Source organism: Chiloscyllium punctatum, chromosome 3 (assembly GCF_047496795.1).
Source record: "Chiloscyllium punctatum isolate Juve2018m chromosome 3, sChiPun1.3, whole genome shotgun sequence".
Lineage (NCBI taxonomy): Eukaryota > Metazoa > Chordata > Chondrichthyes > Orectolobiformes > Hemiscylliidae > Chiloscyllium > Chiloscyllium punctatum.
In genome coordinates this window covers 106419082-106438762 of record NC_092741.1, presented here as the reverse complement: position 1 = coordinate 106438762, position 19681 = coordinate 106419082, and the positions used below count along the sequence as shown (strand labels likewise).

Here is a 19681-nt window from a genome sequence, read left to right as displayed (position 1 = left end):
TTATAAAAGGGGCTTCATGCTTGGCAATTGTACTGGAATTATATTTGAGGATTTAACAACTGAGTTGAGAAGGGGGAGCTAGTAGATGTAATTCATTTGGACTTGAAGAAGGCTTTTGCTTAGGTCCAACGTAAGAGGTTAACGTAAAATTAGAGCAGGTGACTAAGGGGAATGTACTGACATGGATAGTGAACCTGTTAGCAGACAGGAAACAGGAGGAATAAACAGGCCATTTTCCGAGTGGTAGCTGGTGACTAGTGGGATATCGCAGGGATCAGTGCTTGGACCCCAATTATTTACAAAATATATTAAAGATCTAAGTAAGGGAACTAAATGTAATATCTCCAAGTTTGCAGACAGTATAAAGCTGGTTGAGAGGGTGATATGAAGAAGATGCAGAAATGCTTCATTGTGATTTGGACAAGTTGGGTGAGTGGGAAAATTATGGCAGATAACTGAAATTATTCACTTTGGCAAAAACAGGAAGACAGATTATTATCTGAATGGGCGCTCACGAGTTGCAAACCTGCGTTCACACCTCCACCCTCACCTCTGTCCAAGGCCCTAAAGGATTATTTCAAATCCGGTGGAGATTCTACTGCACATCCAGCCACCTCATCTACTTTATCCATTGCTTTCAATGTGGTCTCGTCTACACTGGGGAGACAGGACACCAACTCATGGAGCGGTTCAGGGAACATCTCTGATCTGCATGCACCACACAACCCCACTGCCCTGTGGCCAACTGCTTCAACTCCCCCTCTCACTTTCAAAAGCACATGTAGATTCTGGGCCTCCTCAACCGTCAAATCAAAGCCACCTGCTAAATGGAGGAAGAATGCCTCCTCTTACGCCTGGGGACCCTGCAACCACACGGCACCAACATCGACTTCACTAGTTTCAAAATCTCCCCTCTCCCCACCTCATCCCAAATTCAACCCTCCAACATGGCACTGCCCTCTTGACCTGTCCTACCTGTCCATCTTTCTTCCCACCTAACTTCCCACAGTTACTTCCCATCTTGCATTCATCTAAAGCCACCCCACCTACCTTTCCCTCAGCCCCTTTCCCCCTCCACATTCCTGATGAAGGTCTTCTGCCCAAAACACCAACTCTTCTCCTCCAGCAGCCTGACTTGCTGTACTTTTCCAGCACCACACTTTTTGACTCTGACTCTCCAGCATCTGCTGTGCTATCTTTCTCCTGGCAATTGGTTGGGAGAGAGGGAAGTTTAACGAGATCTGGGTGTCCTTTTACATGAGTTGCTCAAAGTAAATAAGCATGTGAAGAAGGCAAATAGTATGTTGGACCTTCACAGAAGATTCAAGTACTGGAGCAAGGATGGTTGGCTACAATTATACAGGGCTTTGCTGAGACCACACCTGGAGTAGTGTGTGCCATTTTGTCTGTGAAGAATGTTGTGGTTATGGAGTGAGTGCAGTGAACGTTTACCAGATTGATTCCTGAGAAGTAGGCAGGACTGACATATGAAGTGAGATTGGATGGGTAGAACTATTTTCACTGGAATTTGTATTTTCTAATCAAGCTGTTCAGAAATGTTATTACACACTTCTGGAGCAGGTGGGACTTGAATCCAAGTCTCTTGGCTCAAGGTAGGGACACTGCCCCTAACACAGAAGAATGGGGCGGGGGGTGGGAGCCTCATTGAAACGGATAAATTTCTAACCAGTCTAGACAGGGTAAATGCAGGAAAGGATGTTCCTGATGGCTAGTCAGACCAGAACAAGAGATCACTGTTTAAGAATACCAGACAGGCCATTTAGGACTGAGATGCGGAAACATTTCTTCACCCAGAATGGTGAACCTGTGGAAAAAGGCAACTTAGGTCAAAATGTTGAATGTTTTCAAGAAAGAGTTAGACATCGTTCTTCTGGCTAAAAGGATCAAAAGGTGTAGGAAGAAAGTGGAAACAAGGTACTGTGTTGAATAATCAGCTATGTTCATATTGAGTGCAGAGTAGGCTTGAAGGCCGAGTGTTCTGGGTCTGAGTGGGATGCTCTTGAGGGTTGGTGTGGATATGATGGGCCGAATGGCCTGCATCCAGACTAGGGATTCTATGATTTGCTCGATGACAGGAGCAAAGGATAACACGGGAAACTACAGATCTGTCAACTTGATCCCCCCCTTTGTGTTTATTGGAACATAGTTGCCCGAAATGTTGATTTTCCTGCTCCTCAGATGCTGCCTGACCTGATGTGCTTTTCTAGTACCATACTCTCAACTCTATTCTCTAGCATCTGGAGTCCTCACTTGTACCTTTTTGGAACATATTATCCCTTACTCTCCCTATTTTGTCCTTGAATGTGACCCCTGTTCTGACTCAGATTTATCCATAAATGTCTGCTCCCAGTCTACATCTGGCCAAATCACATATAAACTTATTCAAAGCCACGTGTGTGTGTGCACACATCACGCGTGCGCACACCCACCTCTCACCCATGCGCACCCCTCGCGCGCACACACGCCACACGCTACACGCTACACACTACACACACACACAATTATATATGTAGATATATTTCAGGCCAGTCTTTGTCCTTTTCAATAACAAGCTTGAATCTACTGGTGTTGATTATTGTCTGCGAAATGGTTCCCCACTGATACTTCCACTACTTGCCTGTTTCATTACCTAAAATTAATCCATGACTACCACTTTCACGTGAGGCCTTGTGAGCTCTCCTGGATGCATTTAAGAATTCCGCTCTGTATAAACCTTTCACACTCTGACTATAGCAGTTACTGTTGGAAGTCAAAATTCCCTTTTATTACTGCCCTGTTACTTCTACACTTCTCTGAAATTTGGCTACAGATTTGTTCTTCTATGTCTCTCAGACTGTTAGGCAGTCTAGTATACTCCCAGCAATGTGATTGCTTGTTTGATTTTTAAGTTCTACCAATATGGCTTAGTTTGAGGAATGTTCTCAGATGTCACCCCTCTTTATTGCTGTAATTGATTCCCTTGATCAATATTGTGACACATCCGTCCTCTACCTCCTTTCCCAACACCATAACAAATCACCTCGCGAGGATGCTCTTTCCATTCCATTTCAAATGTGACCCTTCCATCATGTATAGATATCACCACCCCCAAAAATAGTCCCAGTGTCCCAAAAATCTAAATAACTCCCTCCTGCACAATCTGTCTAACCTCTCATTATCTGGGATGACCTAACATGGCACCAGAAATAATCCAGAGATAACTCCTTTTAATGACCTGTTCTTTCATCTACTACTAAGCTTTCTAAATTCTACTTTCGGGACCTCATCCTTTTTTCTACTATTTCATTAATACCAATAATGTACCATGTATACTGTCATGTTGCCCTCCCTTTTCAGAATGCCCTGCAGTCATTTAGTGACATATGCTGTTCATATTTATGGCCACATATTTCTACCTGCCTAAAATTGCCAGCTTAAGTCCTTGCCTCAACCCAGCTGCTAAAACCCTGTTCCTTGCCTTTGCTATCTCCAGATTTTGTTATTCCAGTGCTGAACTTATCTACAATCTGGAATCTTCCATAAATGTAAGTTCATCCAAAACTCTGTTTAACTAGTTATTTATGCTGAGTTCCATTCTTTCATCCCTGTTGTGCTTGCATTGGCTCCTGATCCCCGTACAGCTTGAATTTAAAATTCTCATCCTTAAATTCAAATTTTTCTTTGTTCTTAACCTACATTAATACCATGTAACCTCTTCTAGTTATCCAAATGTCTGTAACCTCTATTCCTCCAATTCACGTCTCTAGCCCATTCATAACCTGAAACATTAACCAGTGACATAATGATAAATCTCTGGACTAGTAAATCAGAACTTAGGCTGATGTTCTGGGGATGAGAGTTCAAATCCCACCATGGCAAATGGTGGCATTTGAATTAAATGAAAATATGGAATTAATATTACCTTTAAGGTGATCATATAACCACTGGTGATTGTAAAAAGAATATTTAGTTTGCCCTTGAGGGAAATCTGTAATTTCACATAGTCTACCTTACATGCGACTCCAGAACCATAGCATTACAAGTGACTCTTGGAGATGCAGTCACAAATGCTGGTGTGACCTGCGACACCCATGTGCCATGAATGAATAAAAACCATTCTCTGAAATGACATTGATAAACATCTTCTCTTAACTGCTCTTTCGAATATACCTAAAGAAAATGGGATTAGGATGGTCATCTGGTCTTTGGGTCAGCTTGGATAAGATGTTCTGTGCTGCATCATTTCTGCTTTTCTATGACAACACTAAGGTGAAAGGCATTGGAAATCAGACCCAGATTTGTATTTAAATAATACATTATGGTTAGGGTTCTGAAGAAGGGTCACTGGACCAGAAACATTAACTCTGCTTTCTCTCCACAGATGCTGCCAGATCTGCTGAATTTTTATAGCAATTTCTGATTTTGTTTCTGATTTCCAGCATCTGTAGTTTTTTTAAAAATTGTGGTTAGCACTGCTGTCTCACAGCTAAAGGGACCTGGGTTCAGTTCTAGCCTTGGGCTTTCTGTGTGTCTGCATGGGTTTCCTGGGGTGCTCCAGTTTCCTCCCACAGTTCAAATATGTGCAGGTCGGTGGACTGACCATATTAAAATTTGCCCCATAGTACCCAGCAGTGTGTAGGTTAGGTAAGTTAGCCATGGTATAAACCCCATGTAGGGTTATGGAGATGGAGTAGGCAGAGTTGGATGCTCTTTAGAGAGTCAATGCAAACTCATCAGGCCGAATGGCCTTTTTCTACACTGTAGGGATTCTGTGATAATCATTTCCTTAATCTTTTTAATGGAACATATGAACAGTTGCATGCCGTTCATCCTCTCCAGCCTGTTCCATATCCAGTTGGGCCTTAGCTGATCTGTATCTTAACTTGACATATCTATTTTGTTTCCATGACTCTTGCCAACAAAAATCTATCAATTTTTAATCAACATTTTTGGACAAGACAGTTCTACATTGTTAGTACACTTGGTTTGATGCAGATCTTTCTGTCATCATTCTGAATCATCCAGCGTTAATGATAAGATTTTATGCCCTTGTTCAAGATTCCCCTAACAGAGGAATTGGCTTCTCCCAATCCTATCGACCAAAAGTGTTTTCTAATCATGAACATTATATATTGAATCTTAATCTGCGCAAGGAGAACAAAGCAGTTTTCCCAAGCCCACCCCCACCCCTGCCCAACACAAAGGACCTGAAGTATTTCCTGACGTCGCCATTTACATTCTGGATTAGTGGTGCTGGAAGAGCACAGCAGTTCAGGCAGCATCCGAGGAGCAGTAAAATCGACGTTTCGGGCAAAAGCCCTTTACATGCCTATCTCTAACTTGAAATCAACTTCCTCCTTGTTCTGAGCCCTACCTAATCAAATACTTTCTCTTCATCTATTATTGAATTTGTTTTTCCAATTAAGCATCTCATTGCATTTTTAAAATCTTCTTTATTTAAAGAAAAACTAGCTGATATTATTGCAACAGTTGGAAAAATAAAATTTGAAAAAAATGCGAGCAATACTCAGCAGCTCATGCAACATCTGTGGAGAAACTGGGTTATTGTTTCAGGTTAATAATCTTTCGTGAAGTACTTTCATTAACCTGTCCCTTGTAATTTAATTCTTTAATCCCTCGCATTTTAAACCAAGAATACAAGGGAGAAAGGAAGTGTAGATTTGGGTAATAGTTTTTGATGAGATAGGATGAGAGAAGATGCATGTGGAGCATAAACATTGGCAGAGTCCTGTTGGTGTAAGGGTCTGTTTCTATGCTGTAAATCCTATGCCTCTTTTTCACCTTAATGTATTCTTTTGGCTTTGTATTGATTGGCTTTTCTCTGTGATCTTGTGAACCATCTTAGGATCCTTTATTTATTTAAGATACTTTGTAATGCAAAATGTTGTGATTATATATAGTTGTACTATAGGGTGATACAATGGCTCAGTGTTAGCATTGCTGTCTCACAGAACTAGGGACCCAGATTCATTTCCAGCATTGGGTGACTGTCTGTGTGGAATTTGCATAATTTCCCTGTGTCTAGGTGCTCCGGTTTCTTCTCTCCGTCTAAAGGTATGCCAGTTAGATGGATTGAGAGTGCTAAATTGCTCTCTAGTGTCCAGAGGTGTGCAGGCTGGCAAATTAGCCATGATAAATGCAGGATTATGGAGACAGGGTAGGAGGCTCAGTCTGGGTGGGAGGCTGTTCTAAGGGTCAGTGCAGAATCGGGGAGTTGAATGGCCTCTTTCCACACGGTAGGGTCTCAATATGTATTCCAGAGTTAGGGATGAGAAGCCTATCAGTTGGAGTTGATTTTTAAAGGAAACGTGACAGTGTTTTTCTTCTCATCAAATCGATGAGCATTGGATTAACAGAATGGAAATTATGAAGTATTTGAAGTTAGAATTTTTCTTTAATATGTCTGAATCATTCAACAACTATGAATCATGTACTATCCTTTTAATATTGTATCTGTACATTTTCCTTTTTAGATTTTACCAGATTCGTGCAACGATGAAGCTGCCTCCCAGAATTCCGCACAAGATGGAGGCCAGTTTGCTGAATCCAACAGGTAGGAGGAATAGAAAGAGGCTTGAATATTTAATAACTTGAATTAGCGGCTCAAGAGTTAATGTAGGAGAGAAGGTTTTAGATTCCTGGATTACTGGGATTATTTCTGGGGAAGTTGAGACTTGTAATAGCAGGATTGTCTGCTCCTGAACCAGGGTGAGACCAACATCCTTCTGGATGGATTTGCTAGTGCTGTTAGGAGGAATTTAAACTATTTCAGCAGGAGAAGGACACAGTGTTAGTGCAACAGGGACCTTGGCATGCTTTGGTAAACAAACCAAGACAGAAGCAGTTCCGATATGTTAGGCTTTAATGATAGGAGTATTATAGATAAAACCAAGGATTTAAGGGTGTGAATTGTCATGTGGAATTGCAAGATTACTGTCACAGAGACATGATGTAGAGAGGGGCAGGATTGGCAGTTCAACATTCTAGGTTACGGAATCTTCAAATTCACTGAGGTATGTAAAAATAATTATGGAGTATTTATGCTAGGGGATTTCAATTTCGGCATGAATTGAAATAGTTGAGTTATAAAGGGTTTTGGGGGGACAAGTTTCTTGAAACATATTCAGGACAGCTTTTTATGTCAACAGATAGGAACATAAGAATGGAAATAGAGCATTCAGCCTGTTTCACAATTCACTGACATCATGGCTGATTTATGGCCTAACTTTGAACCATATCCCTTTATATCTGTACTTGGCAAAAAATATATCTATCTCTGATTTAAACTTAGCAATGATCCAGCATCTATGCTGTTTGAAGAAGAGTTCCAAACATCTACCACCCTTTGTGTATAGAAATGCATTTTAACATTTCTCCTGAACAGGCTGTCTCAGACTATGTTCTAGAATCCCCAACCTGTGGAAATACTTTATCTATCCTGTCTTTTCCTCTTAATATCTTGAAGACTTCAACCAGACCACTCCTTAAACTTATAAATTCTAGAGAAAGCAGGACTATAATCAAGATCCCATTGTAATCTGAGATAAACTTCTTCGCTGTCCAGTACACTCCCAATTTGGGTGTCATCTGCAAACTTAGTAACTATACTTTTTCTGCTCACATCCAAATCATTTATATAAATGATGCAAAGTAGTGAACCCAGCATCAATCCTCGTGGTTCTCCATTGGTCACAGGCCTCCAGTCTGAAAAACAACCCTCCACCACCACCCTCTGTGATGGGCCAATGGGCTGAGAAGTAGAGTTTAATTTAGATAAATACGATGTGCTGCATTTTGGGAAAGCAAATCAAAGCAGGACTTATACACTTAATGGTAAGGTCTTAGGGAGCGTTGCTGAACAAAGAGACCTTGGAGTGCAGGTTCATAGCTCCTTGAAAGTGGAGTCGCAGGTAGATAGGATAGCGAAGAAGGCGTTTGGTTAGAATATTGAGTACAGGAATTGGGAGGTCATGTTGTGGTTGGTTAGGCCACTGTTGGAATATTGCATGCAATTCTGGTCTCCTTCCTATCGGAAAGATGTTGTGAAACTTGAAAGGGTTCAGAAAAGATTTACAAGGATGTTGCCAGGGTTGGAGGATTTGAACTATAGGGAGAGGTTGAATAGGCGAGGGCTGTTTTCCCTGGAGCATCGAAGGCTAAGGGGTGACCTAATGGAGATTTATAAAATCATTAGGGGCATGGATAGGATAAACAGACAAAGTCTTTTCCGTGGGGTGGGGGCGTCCAGAACTAGAGGGTGTAGGTTCAGGGTGAGAGGGGAAAGATATAAAAGAGACCTAAAGGGCAACTTTTTCACGCAGAGGGTGGCATGTGTGGGATGGACTGCTAGAGGAAGTGGTGGAGGCTAGTACAATTACAACATTTAAAGGGCATCTGGTTGGGCATATGAATAGGAACGGTTTGGAGGGATATGGGCCAGGTGCTGGCAGGTGGGACTAGATTGGGTTGGGATATCTGGTTGGCACAGACGAGTTGGACCAAAGGGTATGTTTCTATGCTGTACAACTCTATGACTAACTTGTACAGAGGAACCTCAATTATCTGAATATCTGATTATCCGAAGGAGATCTCGAGCTCCTGACAGAAACACGGTGGCCCAGTGGTTAGCACTGCTGCCTCACAGCACCAGAGACCTGGGTTCAACTCCCACCTCAGGCGACTGACTATGTGGAGTTTGCACATTCTCCCCGTGTCTGCGTGGGTTTCCTCCGGGTGCTCCGGTTTCCTCCCACCATCCAAAAATGTGCAGGTCAGGTGAATTGGCCATGCTAAATTGCCCGTAGTGTTAGGTGCAGGGGTAAATGTAGGTGAATGGGTCTGGGTGGGTTGCGCTTTGGCAGGTCGGTGTGGACTTGTTGGGCCGAAGGGCCTGTTTCCACACTGTAAGTAATCTAATCTAAAAAAAAATTACGTCAAAGAGCTGTTTCAACCCAGATCACATCTTTTGTTTACAGGTACAATGATTAAAAATGAACTCGCCTCACTGAAATGCAGCTGAGAACAGTCTTGGACAGTCAGGGGAGCAGGGGCACGGAAGGGGTTGGATGGTGGGAGGGTGGGTGGACGGACGGGAGGTAGTTGGGGGTGGATGGGAGTGTGGGTTGCACATGGTTGGGGGCATGCAGGGGTTGGGGTGGACAGGGTTGGGGGCGGGGTGGGAGTGGACGGGGTTGGCGGGGGCTCGCACGCAGTGTGCTGTTGGCTAGTCTTCTGAATGGAGAGCAGACTTCAGAGAGAACTGAGTCCCAGAGGAAATCAATTAACCGAATAATCAATTATCCGCTCTAAATAGTGCCCGCCCATCTCGTTTGGATAATCGAGGTTCCTCTGTACAATCTCTCCATGTAACTTAACCCCTGAAGTCCAGATATCATTCTCGTAAACCTGCTTCTTCCAAGGAAGATAAATTCTGCCGAATTTGTGGTGCCCAGATCTGCTCACAGTACTCCAAATGGAGTCTAAACAGGGTTTTGTACCCTCGACATCCTTGTATTCCAATATGTTTCTTGATTATTTTTTGCACCTGTTTGTAATATTTTAAAATTGCTTATGTTGAATTTCATCTGCCCCAGTTTGACCCATTTGTTTACTCCTGCCTAACTTTGTGTATAGACGGTCCAACAATGGGTAGGGCAGTGCTGGACCGAATTCTGGGGAACAAAGCTGGATAGTTTTTGAGTTGATTGTGGGAGAGCATCTTAGCAATGGCTGACACAACACCGTATATTTTACGTTTGTTATGCAAAAGGGGAATAATAAAATCTTCAAAAAGGGTTTCGGTTTCGAAAAAAGATAATTTTGTTGTAATATGGTAGGATCTGGCCAAAGTACACTAGAGCGATAGAATGGTGTAAGAATGTTCAAAATAGAATTGTCAAGTGTACAGACCTGCCTTAGAGTAACAGAGGTCTACAGCATAAAAAAATGCTCTCAGCCCTTGGCATACATGCTGGTCAAAATGAACCATCCTCGAATTCATGTTGCTTGTCATGTATTCAACTGGGACAACACTACTATTATAGGACAAGCCAAACAGAGAACAGCCAGGGAATTTCTAGAAGCGTGGCACTCATCCACAGATTCAATCGATAAGCATTTCGACCTGGACCCAATATGTCGACCACTGCAACAGACAGCTGGAACTGACAACTGGCAGCGGCAGAGACAAACCACTACAAATGCCGGAGGAAAGATCACAGAAGCGTTTCACAGGAGGCTCCCAAGCACTGAGGATGTCACCTAAACAGGGGATTAAACGTCTGCAACACAAATTCCCAGCTCAGCGAACAGAACCACAACAACGAGCACTCGAGCTACAAATCTTCTCACAAATTTTGATCAACTTGTCCTGATAGCTTATTAGGCTGGTGTGCATGTACAACAAGGTCTGTCTGGTCCTCAGTGCTTCCCAGCATTAATGTCCATTAAGCATTCATCTTGCCTTTTTTGTCTTGCCTAAGTGCATCACCTCACATTTTATCTGGATTGAATTCCATTTGCAACCGATCAGCTCCTCTGTCTAACCTATTTATATTATCCTCTTATATAAGACTATCCTCCTCACTATTTAGCATCCTACCAACTTGAATAGCATCTGCAAACTTATTGATCAATGTTCATTCAAGGCTAAATCATTTATATAAACCACAAACAGCAAGGGCTACAACTTGAGCCCTGTAGGACCACACTGGATACAGATTTCCAGCCACCTCTTAGTCATCAACCTCTGTTTCCTACCACTCAACCAATTGTGGATCTAACTTGCCTAATTTCCTTGGATTGCATAGGCTGTTATCTTTGCTACAGTCTCCCATGAGGGATCTTATAAGAAGCCTTGCATGTATTCCCAAGTAGACCATCAAAAGCATTGCCCTTGTCCACACTCCTGGTCACGTCTTTGAAAAATTTAATCAAGTTGGTGAGATATAGCCTCCCCTTAACAAAACCATGCTGACTGTCTTTGACTAAACACTGCTTCTCCAATGCAGATTAGTCTGTCCCTCAGAATTGCTTCCAATATTTTCCCACCACCGATGTTAGACTGACTGGCATGTAGTTTCATTGCTTAGCCCTTGCTTCCTACTTGAAGAGTGGTACCAAATTGGCTGTCCCCAGTACCTCCCCTGTAACCAGAGAGGAATTGAAAACTTGGAAGTACAGTTGAAATTTATGAACCTTTTTAAGCCTGCTAGACTACTCAGAGGGGACTACAATGTCAATGCTAATGCACTTAATTGTATCATAAACCTTCTCCCTGATTTCTATACACACTAGTGAAAGCTGACACACAGTTTAGAGCCCCATTAAGTGAAATATGGGAGCAACAAACCCAGAGAACCCTGGATATCTAGGAAGATTGGATAAGAAGGAAATGACAGACTTTTTACAGGTACAGCGAGAGAAATCAACAGAGGTCATACAGGAGTATAGAAAGTGCAGGAGGAAGATGAAGCAGTTAGGAGAGCAAAGAGGGAGCATGAGGAAACAATGGTGGATAAGATTAGGGAGAATTCCAAAACATTCTGTAAGCATTTTGAGGGGAGGATGATAATCAGGGAAAGAGTACGGCATAGGAGGAGCCAAGGGTGTAATCTGTGCATGGTGCTGGAGGACATTGGTAGGTTGTTGAGTGAATACTTTATATTTGTCTTCACTTTGGAAAAGGAGAATGTAGGTACAAAATTCCGTAAGAGGGACTGAGGTTCTTGAGCAATTTGTTATAGGAATTGAAGAGGTGCTAGAGATTTTGGCAGGATTAAAAGTGGATAAATCCTCAATTTTGGAGGCGTTGTATCCCAGGCTGCTGTGGGAGATGAGGGAGAAATTTAGACACTCTGAGGGAAGTTTTTAATTTTCTCTCTGGCCGCAAGAGAGGTGACAGAAAACTGAAGGCCAGCCAATGTGGTTCCACTTTTCAGGAAAGGTGGCAGTGATAAACCAGGAAATTACAGACTAGTCTGTGCTAGGGAAGTCATTGGAGTAAATTCTGAAAGAATTAAATTTCCACTTGTCAAGGCACAAGCCTTGAAGGAAAAAACCAAAACAGAGGCTGGCCTGGTTGGGGCCCCAGAAAAAGTGAGGAGCTTGACCTATACAGTGATGTTAAGCTTAGTTACCTTTCAAAAATGCAATGTTAGAATGTGCAGCTCCTTCCAGTAATCCTTCCCAGAGAAGGGAGGAAAACCGTTGTCTTTTCTCATTGCAGTGGGGCTGTTGTCCAGAATCTAGGTATTCACATCATCTTTCCCCTTATCACTGTTGTGGATTGAGTAGAATGAAGTCAATTTTGATTTTTTTTGTTTCAGATTTTTAAGTTCCTTCTTTGAATTTGGATGTTTCCGATAATGCTGGTATTTGTTACCTTTCCATCGTTCTCGAAATGATCACGGTGGTGAGCTGCCTTGAACCACTGCAGTCTGCTGGGTAAACATAAACATATCAACCCTCACGTGCTATTAGGTTTGGAGCTCAGGGTTCTGTAGCAGATTGATGCAAGACTGTTGTCCTAACCCACGGGTCAGGCTTTTCAACATTTTTTTTTCAATAATGCCAGGAGTCAAGAGTCATTTCCTCAAACATTTGCAGTTCACCTGCTATAGGTATAATCACAATGCTGATAGGAAAGAAGTACATGAGATTGTGATCTGATAGCAGTGGAGGAACGATATATTCCTAAATTAGGATGGTGTGTGGCTTGGAGAGGAACTTACAGGTAATGGTGTTACCATGTTAACTACTTGCCTGTGTCCTTTTAGGTGGCAGAGGTCGCAGGTTTTGAAGATGCTGTTGAAGGAGTTTAATGGGTTGCAGCATCATATAGTGCACATAGCTCTCACTGTTTATTGGTGAAGGGAGTGAATGTATAGGTTGGTGAATGGGGTGCTGATCAAGCAGGTTGCTACATCCTATCTGGTGTAATGTTTCTTGGGCGTGTACTGGGGAAACAGGAAGTGAGTTACTTAGTGAAGAATTTTCAGCCTCTGACCTGTTCTTGTTGACATAATGTATAGCTGATCCGATCAGTTTCAGGTCGAGGTTAACTGTATTGTGTTAATCGTGAGGGAATCAGTGATGATAATGCCACTTAATATTAAAAAGATTGCAAGAGATGGTCATTGTTTGGTATGTATGGTGTGCAAGCCAACCATGTTGCCATGATACTATAGTCACATATGCCAGACTAGTTGTGGGCAGAAGATTTCCTTCTTCAAAGACCATCCATGAATTAGTTGAGTTTTTATGGCTGCTTAACATCTTTGTGGACACTTTTCCTGACACCAACTCTTTATTTCCAGATTGTTTTTTGAAGTATCCTTTTTAATTTTGTGAGCATAAACAATGTCCAGTTGAAATAAATTTTCTCCAAATTGAGTATGACAAACACGTAGGGGCATTAAAGTTATAAAATATCAAGATGAATTTGCTGTTTAACTAAATCTTAAACCCTCATCACTCTCTTTCTGGTTTAGTTGCTATTTCAGCAGTGGTGAAAATGTGTGCTCTCCTGGGGCAGATTTACTCAAGTTTATCTGTAAATTAGAGCATCGTTATACCATGTGTAGGGAGCCGCAGTTTAATAAAGAATTTAAATCTCTTGTCAAGAGGAAGAAAAGGCTTATGTTAGGAAGGGACGTGAAGCTCAGTTAGGACTCTTGAGAGTTACAAGTTAACCAGGAGAGGCCAAAAGAGAGAGCTAAGAAGAGCCAGGAGGAGACTTGAGAAGTCTTTGGCAGATAGGATCAAAAGAAACTATAAAGTTTTCTATAGATATATCAGGAATAAAAGAATGACTAGATAAAGATTAGGGCCAATCACGGATAGTTTTGGGAAGTTGAGTTTGGAGTCTGAGGAGATGGGGAAGCACAAAATTATTTTCTTTTTGTCAGCATTCACACTGGAAAAAGGCAGTGTTGTTGAGGAGAATTCTGTGATGCAGGCTACTAGACGAGATGGGATTGAGGTTCATGAGGATGTGTTAGCAATTCTGAAAAGTGTGAAAACGTGTAAGTCCCCTGGGCTGGATGGGATTAATCCTGGGATTCTCCTGGAAACCAGGGAGGAGATTGCCTAGCCTTTGGCTTTGATCTTTTTATCGTCATTGTCTACAGGAATAGTATCTGAAGAATTGAGGATAGCGAATCTTGATTCCTTGTTCAAGAAGGGGAGTAGAGACAACCCTGCTAATTATAGACCAGTGAGCCTTACGTCGGTTGTGGGAAAAGTGTTTGAAAAGGTTAGAAGAGATAGGGTTTATAATCGTCCAGAAAGGAATAAGTTGATTAGTAATAGTCGACACAGTTTTGTGAAGGTGAGGTCATGTCTCACAAACCTTATTGAGTTATTTTGAGAAAGTGACCAAACAAATGGATGAGGTTAAAGCAGTTGATCTGGTGTCTGTGGATTTCAGCAAGGCATTTGATAAGCATACCCACAGGAGGCTATTCCACAAAATAATGAGGCATGGGATTTGTGGGTGATTTAGTGGTTTGGATCAAAATTGGCTAGCTGAAAGAAGACAGAAGCTGGTGGTTGAGGGAAGTGTTCATGCTGGAGTCCAGTAACAAGTGATGTTTCGCAAGGATCTGGTTTGGGTCCACTGCTGTTTGTCATTTTTATAAATGGCCTAAATGAGGGCATCGAAGGGTGAGTAAATTTGCAGATGACATTAAGGTCGGTGGAGTTGTGGAGAGTGGTGAAAGATGTTGTAGGTTACAGAGGGATGTAAATAAGCTGCAGAGCTGGGCTGAGAGGTGGCAAACAGTTTAATGCAGAAAAGTGTGAAGAGATTCGCTTAGGAAGGAGCAACAGGAATAAAGAGTTATGAGCTAATGGTAAGATCCTTGGCAATGGAGATGAGCAGAGAGATCTCGGTGTCCATGTATTTCGCTCTCTTAAAGTTGCCACCTAGGTAGCTAGGGTTGTGAAGAAGGCATACGGTTTGTTATCTTTTATTGGTAGAGGGATTGAGTTTTGGAGCCAGGGGGTCAAGTTGCAGCTGTAGAAAACCCTCGTGCGGCTGCACTTGGAGTATTGGGTACAGTTCTGGTCACTGCGTTATAGAAAGGATATGGAAGCTTTAGAAATGGTGCAGAGGAGATTTACATGGATGTAAACTGGTATGGAGGGAAGGTCTTATGAGGAAAGGCTGAGGGACTTGAGGCTGAGAAGAAGGTTGAGCGGTGACTTAATTCAGACATATAAGAAAGTCGAAGAGTTAGATTGGGTGGACAAAGAGAGCCTTTTTCCTCAGATGGAGATGTTTGGCACAAGGAGACATAGCTTTAAATTGAGGGGTGATATATATAGGACAGATGTCAGAGGTAGTTTTTTTACTCTGAGTTGAAGGGGTATGGAATACACTGCCTGTAACAGTTGTGGACTCACCAACTTTAAGGGCATTTAAATGGTCACTGGATAAACATATGGTTGTTAATGGAATAATATAGGTTAGATGGGCTTTAGATTGTTTTCACAGGTCGGCGAAACACCTAGGGCCAAAGGGCCTGTACTGTGCTGTAATGTTCTATATGTAAGATAGTCAGATAGAGGTCATGCCAACCAAGCCTGGTTGAATTTTTCAAAGTGGTGACCAGGTGTAGGATTGATTTCAGATATTTAAACAAATACTTTGACAAGGTCCCACATAGAAGACTGGTAAAGATGATAAAAGTACATGGGACAAGTGTAACTTCGCAGATTGGATCCAAAATTGGTGATTGAAGACTGTTTGTATGACTGCAGGCACATGGCCAGTAGCATACCATTGGGATCAGTGCAGGGTCCATTATTATTCATGATATATTAATGATGTAGAAGAAAACTTGGAAGGAATGATAAGTTTGTGGATGACATAATTGGCTGGGTGTTTGACAATGCGGAGGGTGATGTTAGGTTACAGGACGATGTAGATGGATTGTTCAAATGGACAGATCAGTGACAGATGGAATTTAACCCTGGTAAATGTGAGATGCTGCACTTTGGAAGAAGTAACAAGACAAGGGAGTACTGATGAGTACTGACGCTAAGAAGCTTCGAGGAATAGAGATATCTTGAGGTGCTGGTCCACAAATCCCTGAAAGTGGCAAGACAGATAAATGGAGTACTTAAGAAGGCATATGGGACACGACTTTATCAGCCGTGGTACAGATTATAAGAGCAAAGAGGTTATATTGGAGCTGGTCAAAACTCTTGTAAAGCCACAGCTAAAATACTATATGTATTTCTGGTCACCACAGTATAGGAAGGAATGCACTGGAGAGGGTTCAGAGGAAATTCACCAAGGTGTTGCCTTGGATAGAGTAGTTTACCTATGTGGAGAGGTTGGATAAGCTGTGGATGTTCAAAGTTTGTGAGAAGATTTGTGGCTCGGGTGCTCGTTGTTGTGGTTCTGTTCGCCGAGCTGGGAATTTGTGTTGCAGACGTTTCGTCCCCTGTCTAGGTGACATCCTCAGTGCTTGGGAGCCTCCTGTGAAGCGCTTCTGTGTTGTTTCCTCCAGCATTTATAGTGGTTTGTCTCTGCCGCTTCCAGTTGTCAGTTCCAGCTGTCCGCTGCAGTGGCCGGTATATTGGGTCCAGGTCAATGTGTTTGTTGTTAGAATCTTTGGATGAGTGCCATGCCTCTAGGAATTCCCTGGCTGTTCTCTGTTTGGCTTGTCCTATAACAGTCAACACAGGAATTCTTAGACATCATCAGAAATATACACATAGACAAGGAAGAAACTATAGACTCATTCGATGTAGCGACACCGTTCACCTCTAGGGACAAAACCCTAGCCAGAGAAACAATAGCCAACCTGTTGGACATACAGAACAGACGACAAGACGGGGAACCTATCAACAAAGACGGCATACTCAAACTACTGGACCTGTGCCTCACAACACACTTGACATTCAAGAACCAAATATATGAACAAATCAACGGCACACCCATGGGCTCACCCATCTCTGGACTCATAGCAGAAGCTGTAATGCAAAGATTAGAACAAACAGGCTTACCACAAATTCAACCCAAACTCTGGGTCAGATATGTGGATGACATCTTTGTAATCAGTAAAAACACAGAAATAGAGAACACACACCAGATCATCAACGCCACACTCACAGGTATCAGATTCACTAGAGAAGAAGAAAAGGACAACCAACTCCCATTCCTAGACGTGATGGTACAGAGAATACCGAACAGAGAATTCACCACAAAGGTATACAGGAAAGCCACACACACAGACCAAGTCCTAAACTACGAAAGCAACCATCCCAACACACACAAAAGAAGTTGCATCAAGACACTGTTGAAAAGGGCCACAACACACTGCAGCACACCAGAACTGCAAAAAGAGGAAGAAGAACACCTCTACAATATATTTGCCAAAAATGGATACCCCCGCAATTTCATCAACAGATGCCTAAGGGAAAGACAACGGAATGAGGACCTGCCACAACCCAAAGGACTAGCCACGTTACCATACATCAAGAACATTTCTGAACTGACAGCCAGACTACTACGACCACCAGGACTCATAACAGTACACAAATCAACAGCCACTCTCAGATAACAACTCACCAGGACAAAGGACTTGATACCCAACATGAGCAAAACCAACGTAGTGCACAAAATCCCATGCAAGGACTGCACAAAACACTACATAGGACAAACAGGAAGACAGCAAACGATCCATATCCATGAACACCAACTAGCCACGAAATGACACAACCACACACGCAGATGACAAGCAACATGAGTTCAACTGGGACAACACTACTATTATAGGGCAAGCCAAACAGAACAGCCAGGGAATTCCTAGAGGCGTGGCACTCATCCACAGATTCTATTAACAAACACATCGACCTGGACCCAATATACCGGCCACTGCAGCGGACAGCTGGAACTGACAACCGGAAGCGGCAGAGACAAACCACTATAAATGCTGGAGGAAACAACACAGAAGCGCTTCACAGGAGGCTCCCAAGCTCTGAGGATGTCACCTAGACAGGGGAAGAAACGTCTGCAACACAAATTTCCAGTTCGGCGAACAGAACCACAACAAGCTGTGGGTGCCTTCTTTAGAGTAGAGAAGGCTGAGAGAAGATCTGTTTGAGGTGTATAAGATATGAGAGGCATGGTACCCTTGGTTGAAGGGTCAGTAACAGGATAGCACAATTTTAAGGGGAAAGGTGAGGTGATTTGAGGAAAAAAACGTTTTCACCCATGTTGTGGTGGGAATTTGGAATGTACTGTGTGGGAGGGTAGTTTAGGCAAGAAATCTCCCAATTTTTAAAAAGTACTTGTATGAGCACTTGAAATGTAATAATTTTGAGGGCTGTGGGCCAAGTGCTTGAATTTGGAACTAGTGTAGATTTAACAGTTTTTATCGGTCCAGATGCCTGTCTGTTTGTATGATTCTATGAACTGATGCATGGAGTGGAATTGAACTGAGACCTGTCTAGATTTTTTGATTATTTACTTCAAGGATGTTATATCCTTTTTGTGTCTTGGATTTTTTGTAGTGAGGTACTTCAAATCTACTTTCAAGTGCAACTAAAGGACAGTGCAGTTAGGTAAGCTTTTCTTTACGTCTAAGTGTTTATTTAAGATGATAGAGGGACAAACTGAGACGTTGCTTTTCTGTCCTTTAGCAGCATTATGTTAGTGTGCTGTTGTAGTAAATTTAGCAACATTTATCGTTTAATGCTATTACTTTTGTATCTGTATCGTTATTAGATGATTGCCTTATTTGAGCTCTCGTGACAAATAACAAAACAGAGAAACTTGAATGAGGGAATTGGGGAGGGATATATTCTTCTTCTAAAGGGAAAAATCAAAAGTAGAATCAATATGTAAAAATTGTAAAAAAAACTTAATTATGGGTACTCATTACCACTTCGAAGTTAATTGTTTGAATGTTATACACCACTCCTAACCCTACACAGCAGTAAGGAGTAAACAAAGTGCAACGTGCAGGAGTAAGGAGTATTATAGGGAAGGGAGATGAGCTTAGAGCCTGGATCAGTAACAGACTGTGATGTTGTGACCATTACAGAGACTTCGTTAAGAGAGTGGCAGGACTGGCTGTTCAATATTCCACGGTTTTATTGTTTCAGATGAGATGAGGAAGGAGGTGGAGGAGTTGCATTAATAATCAAGGAGAATGTCTTTTTGCACTCACTGAGGACATACTGGAGGACTCATCCACTGAGGCAAGGTGGATAGAATTCAAAAAGAAAATGGGTGTAATCACACTGGATTATACACTCTCTCTCTCTCTCTCTCTCTCACGATCTCTCTCTCACGATCTCTCTCTCACGATCTCTCTCTCACGATCTCTCTCTCACGATCTCTCTCTCACGATCTCTCTCTCACGATCTCTCTCTCACGATCTCTCTCTCACGATCTCTCTCTCACGATCTCTCTCTCACGATCTCTCTCTCACGATCTCTCTCTCACGATCTCTCTCTCACGATCTCTCTCTCACGATCTCTCTCTCTCGATCTCTCTCTCTCGATCTCTCTCTCTCGATCTCTCTCTCACGATCTCTCTCTCTCGATCTCTCTCTCTCGATCTCAATCTCTCTCTCACAATCTCGATCTCTCTCTCACGATCTCGATCACTCTCTCTCACGATCTCTCTCTCTCTCTCTCTCTC

At 42.4% G+C, this 19681-nt stretch overlaps 1 protein-coding gene across 6 annotated transcripts in view; it reads left to right on the top strand.

Moving 5' to 3' along the window:
- Window positions 1-19681, top strand: part of fam135a (family with sequence similarity 135 member A) — a 306374-nt gene that overhangs the window by 91050 nt on the left and 195643 nt on the right. For all 6 annotated transcript variants that reach the window (XM_072557991.1, XM_072557972.1, XM_072557981.1 and 3 more), the window contains one exon: window positions 6495-6574. In XM_072557991.1, the coding sequence (XP_072414092.1) occupies window positions 6517-6574 (58 nt within the window). In that variant the 5' untranslated portion in view covers window positions 6495-6516. The remainder of the gene's footprint in view (window positions 1-6494; window positions 6575-19681) is intronic.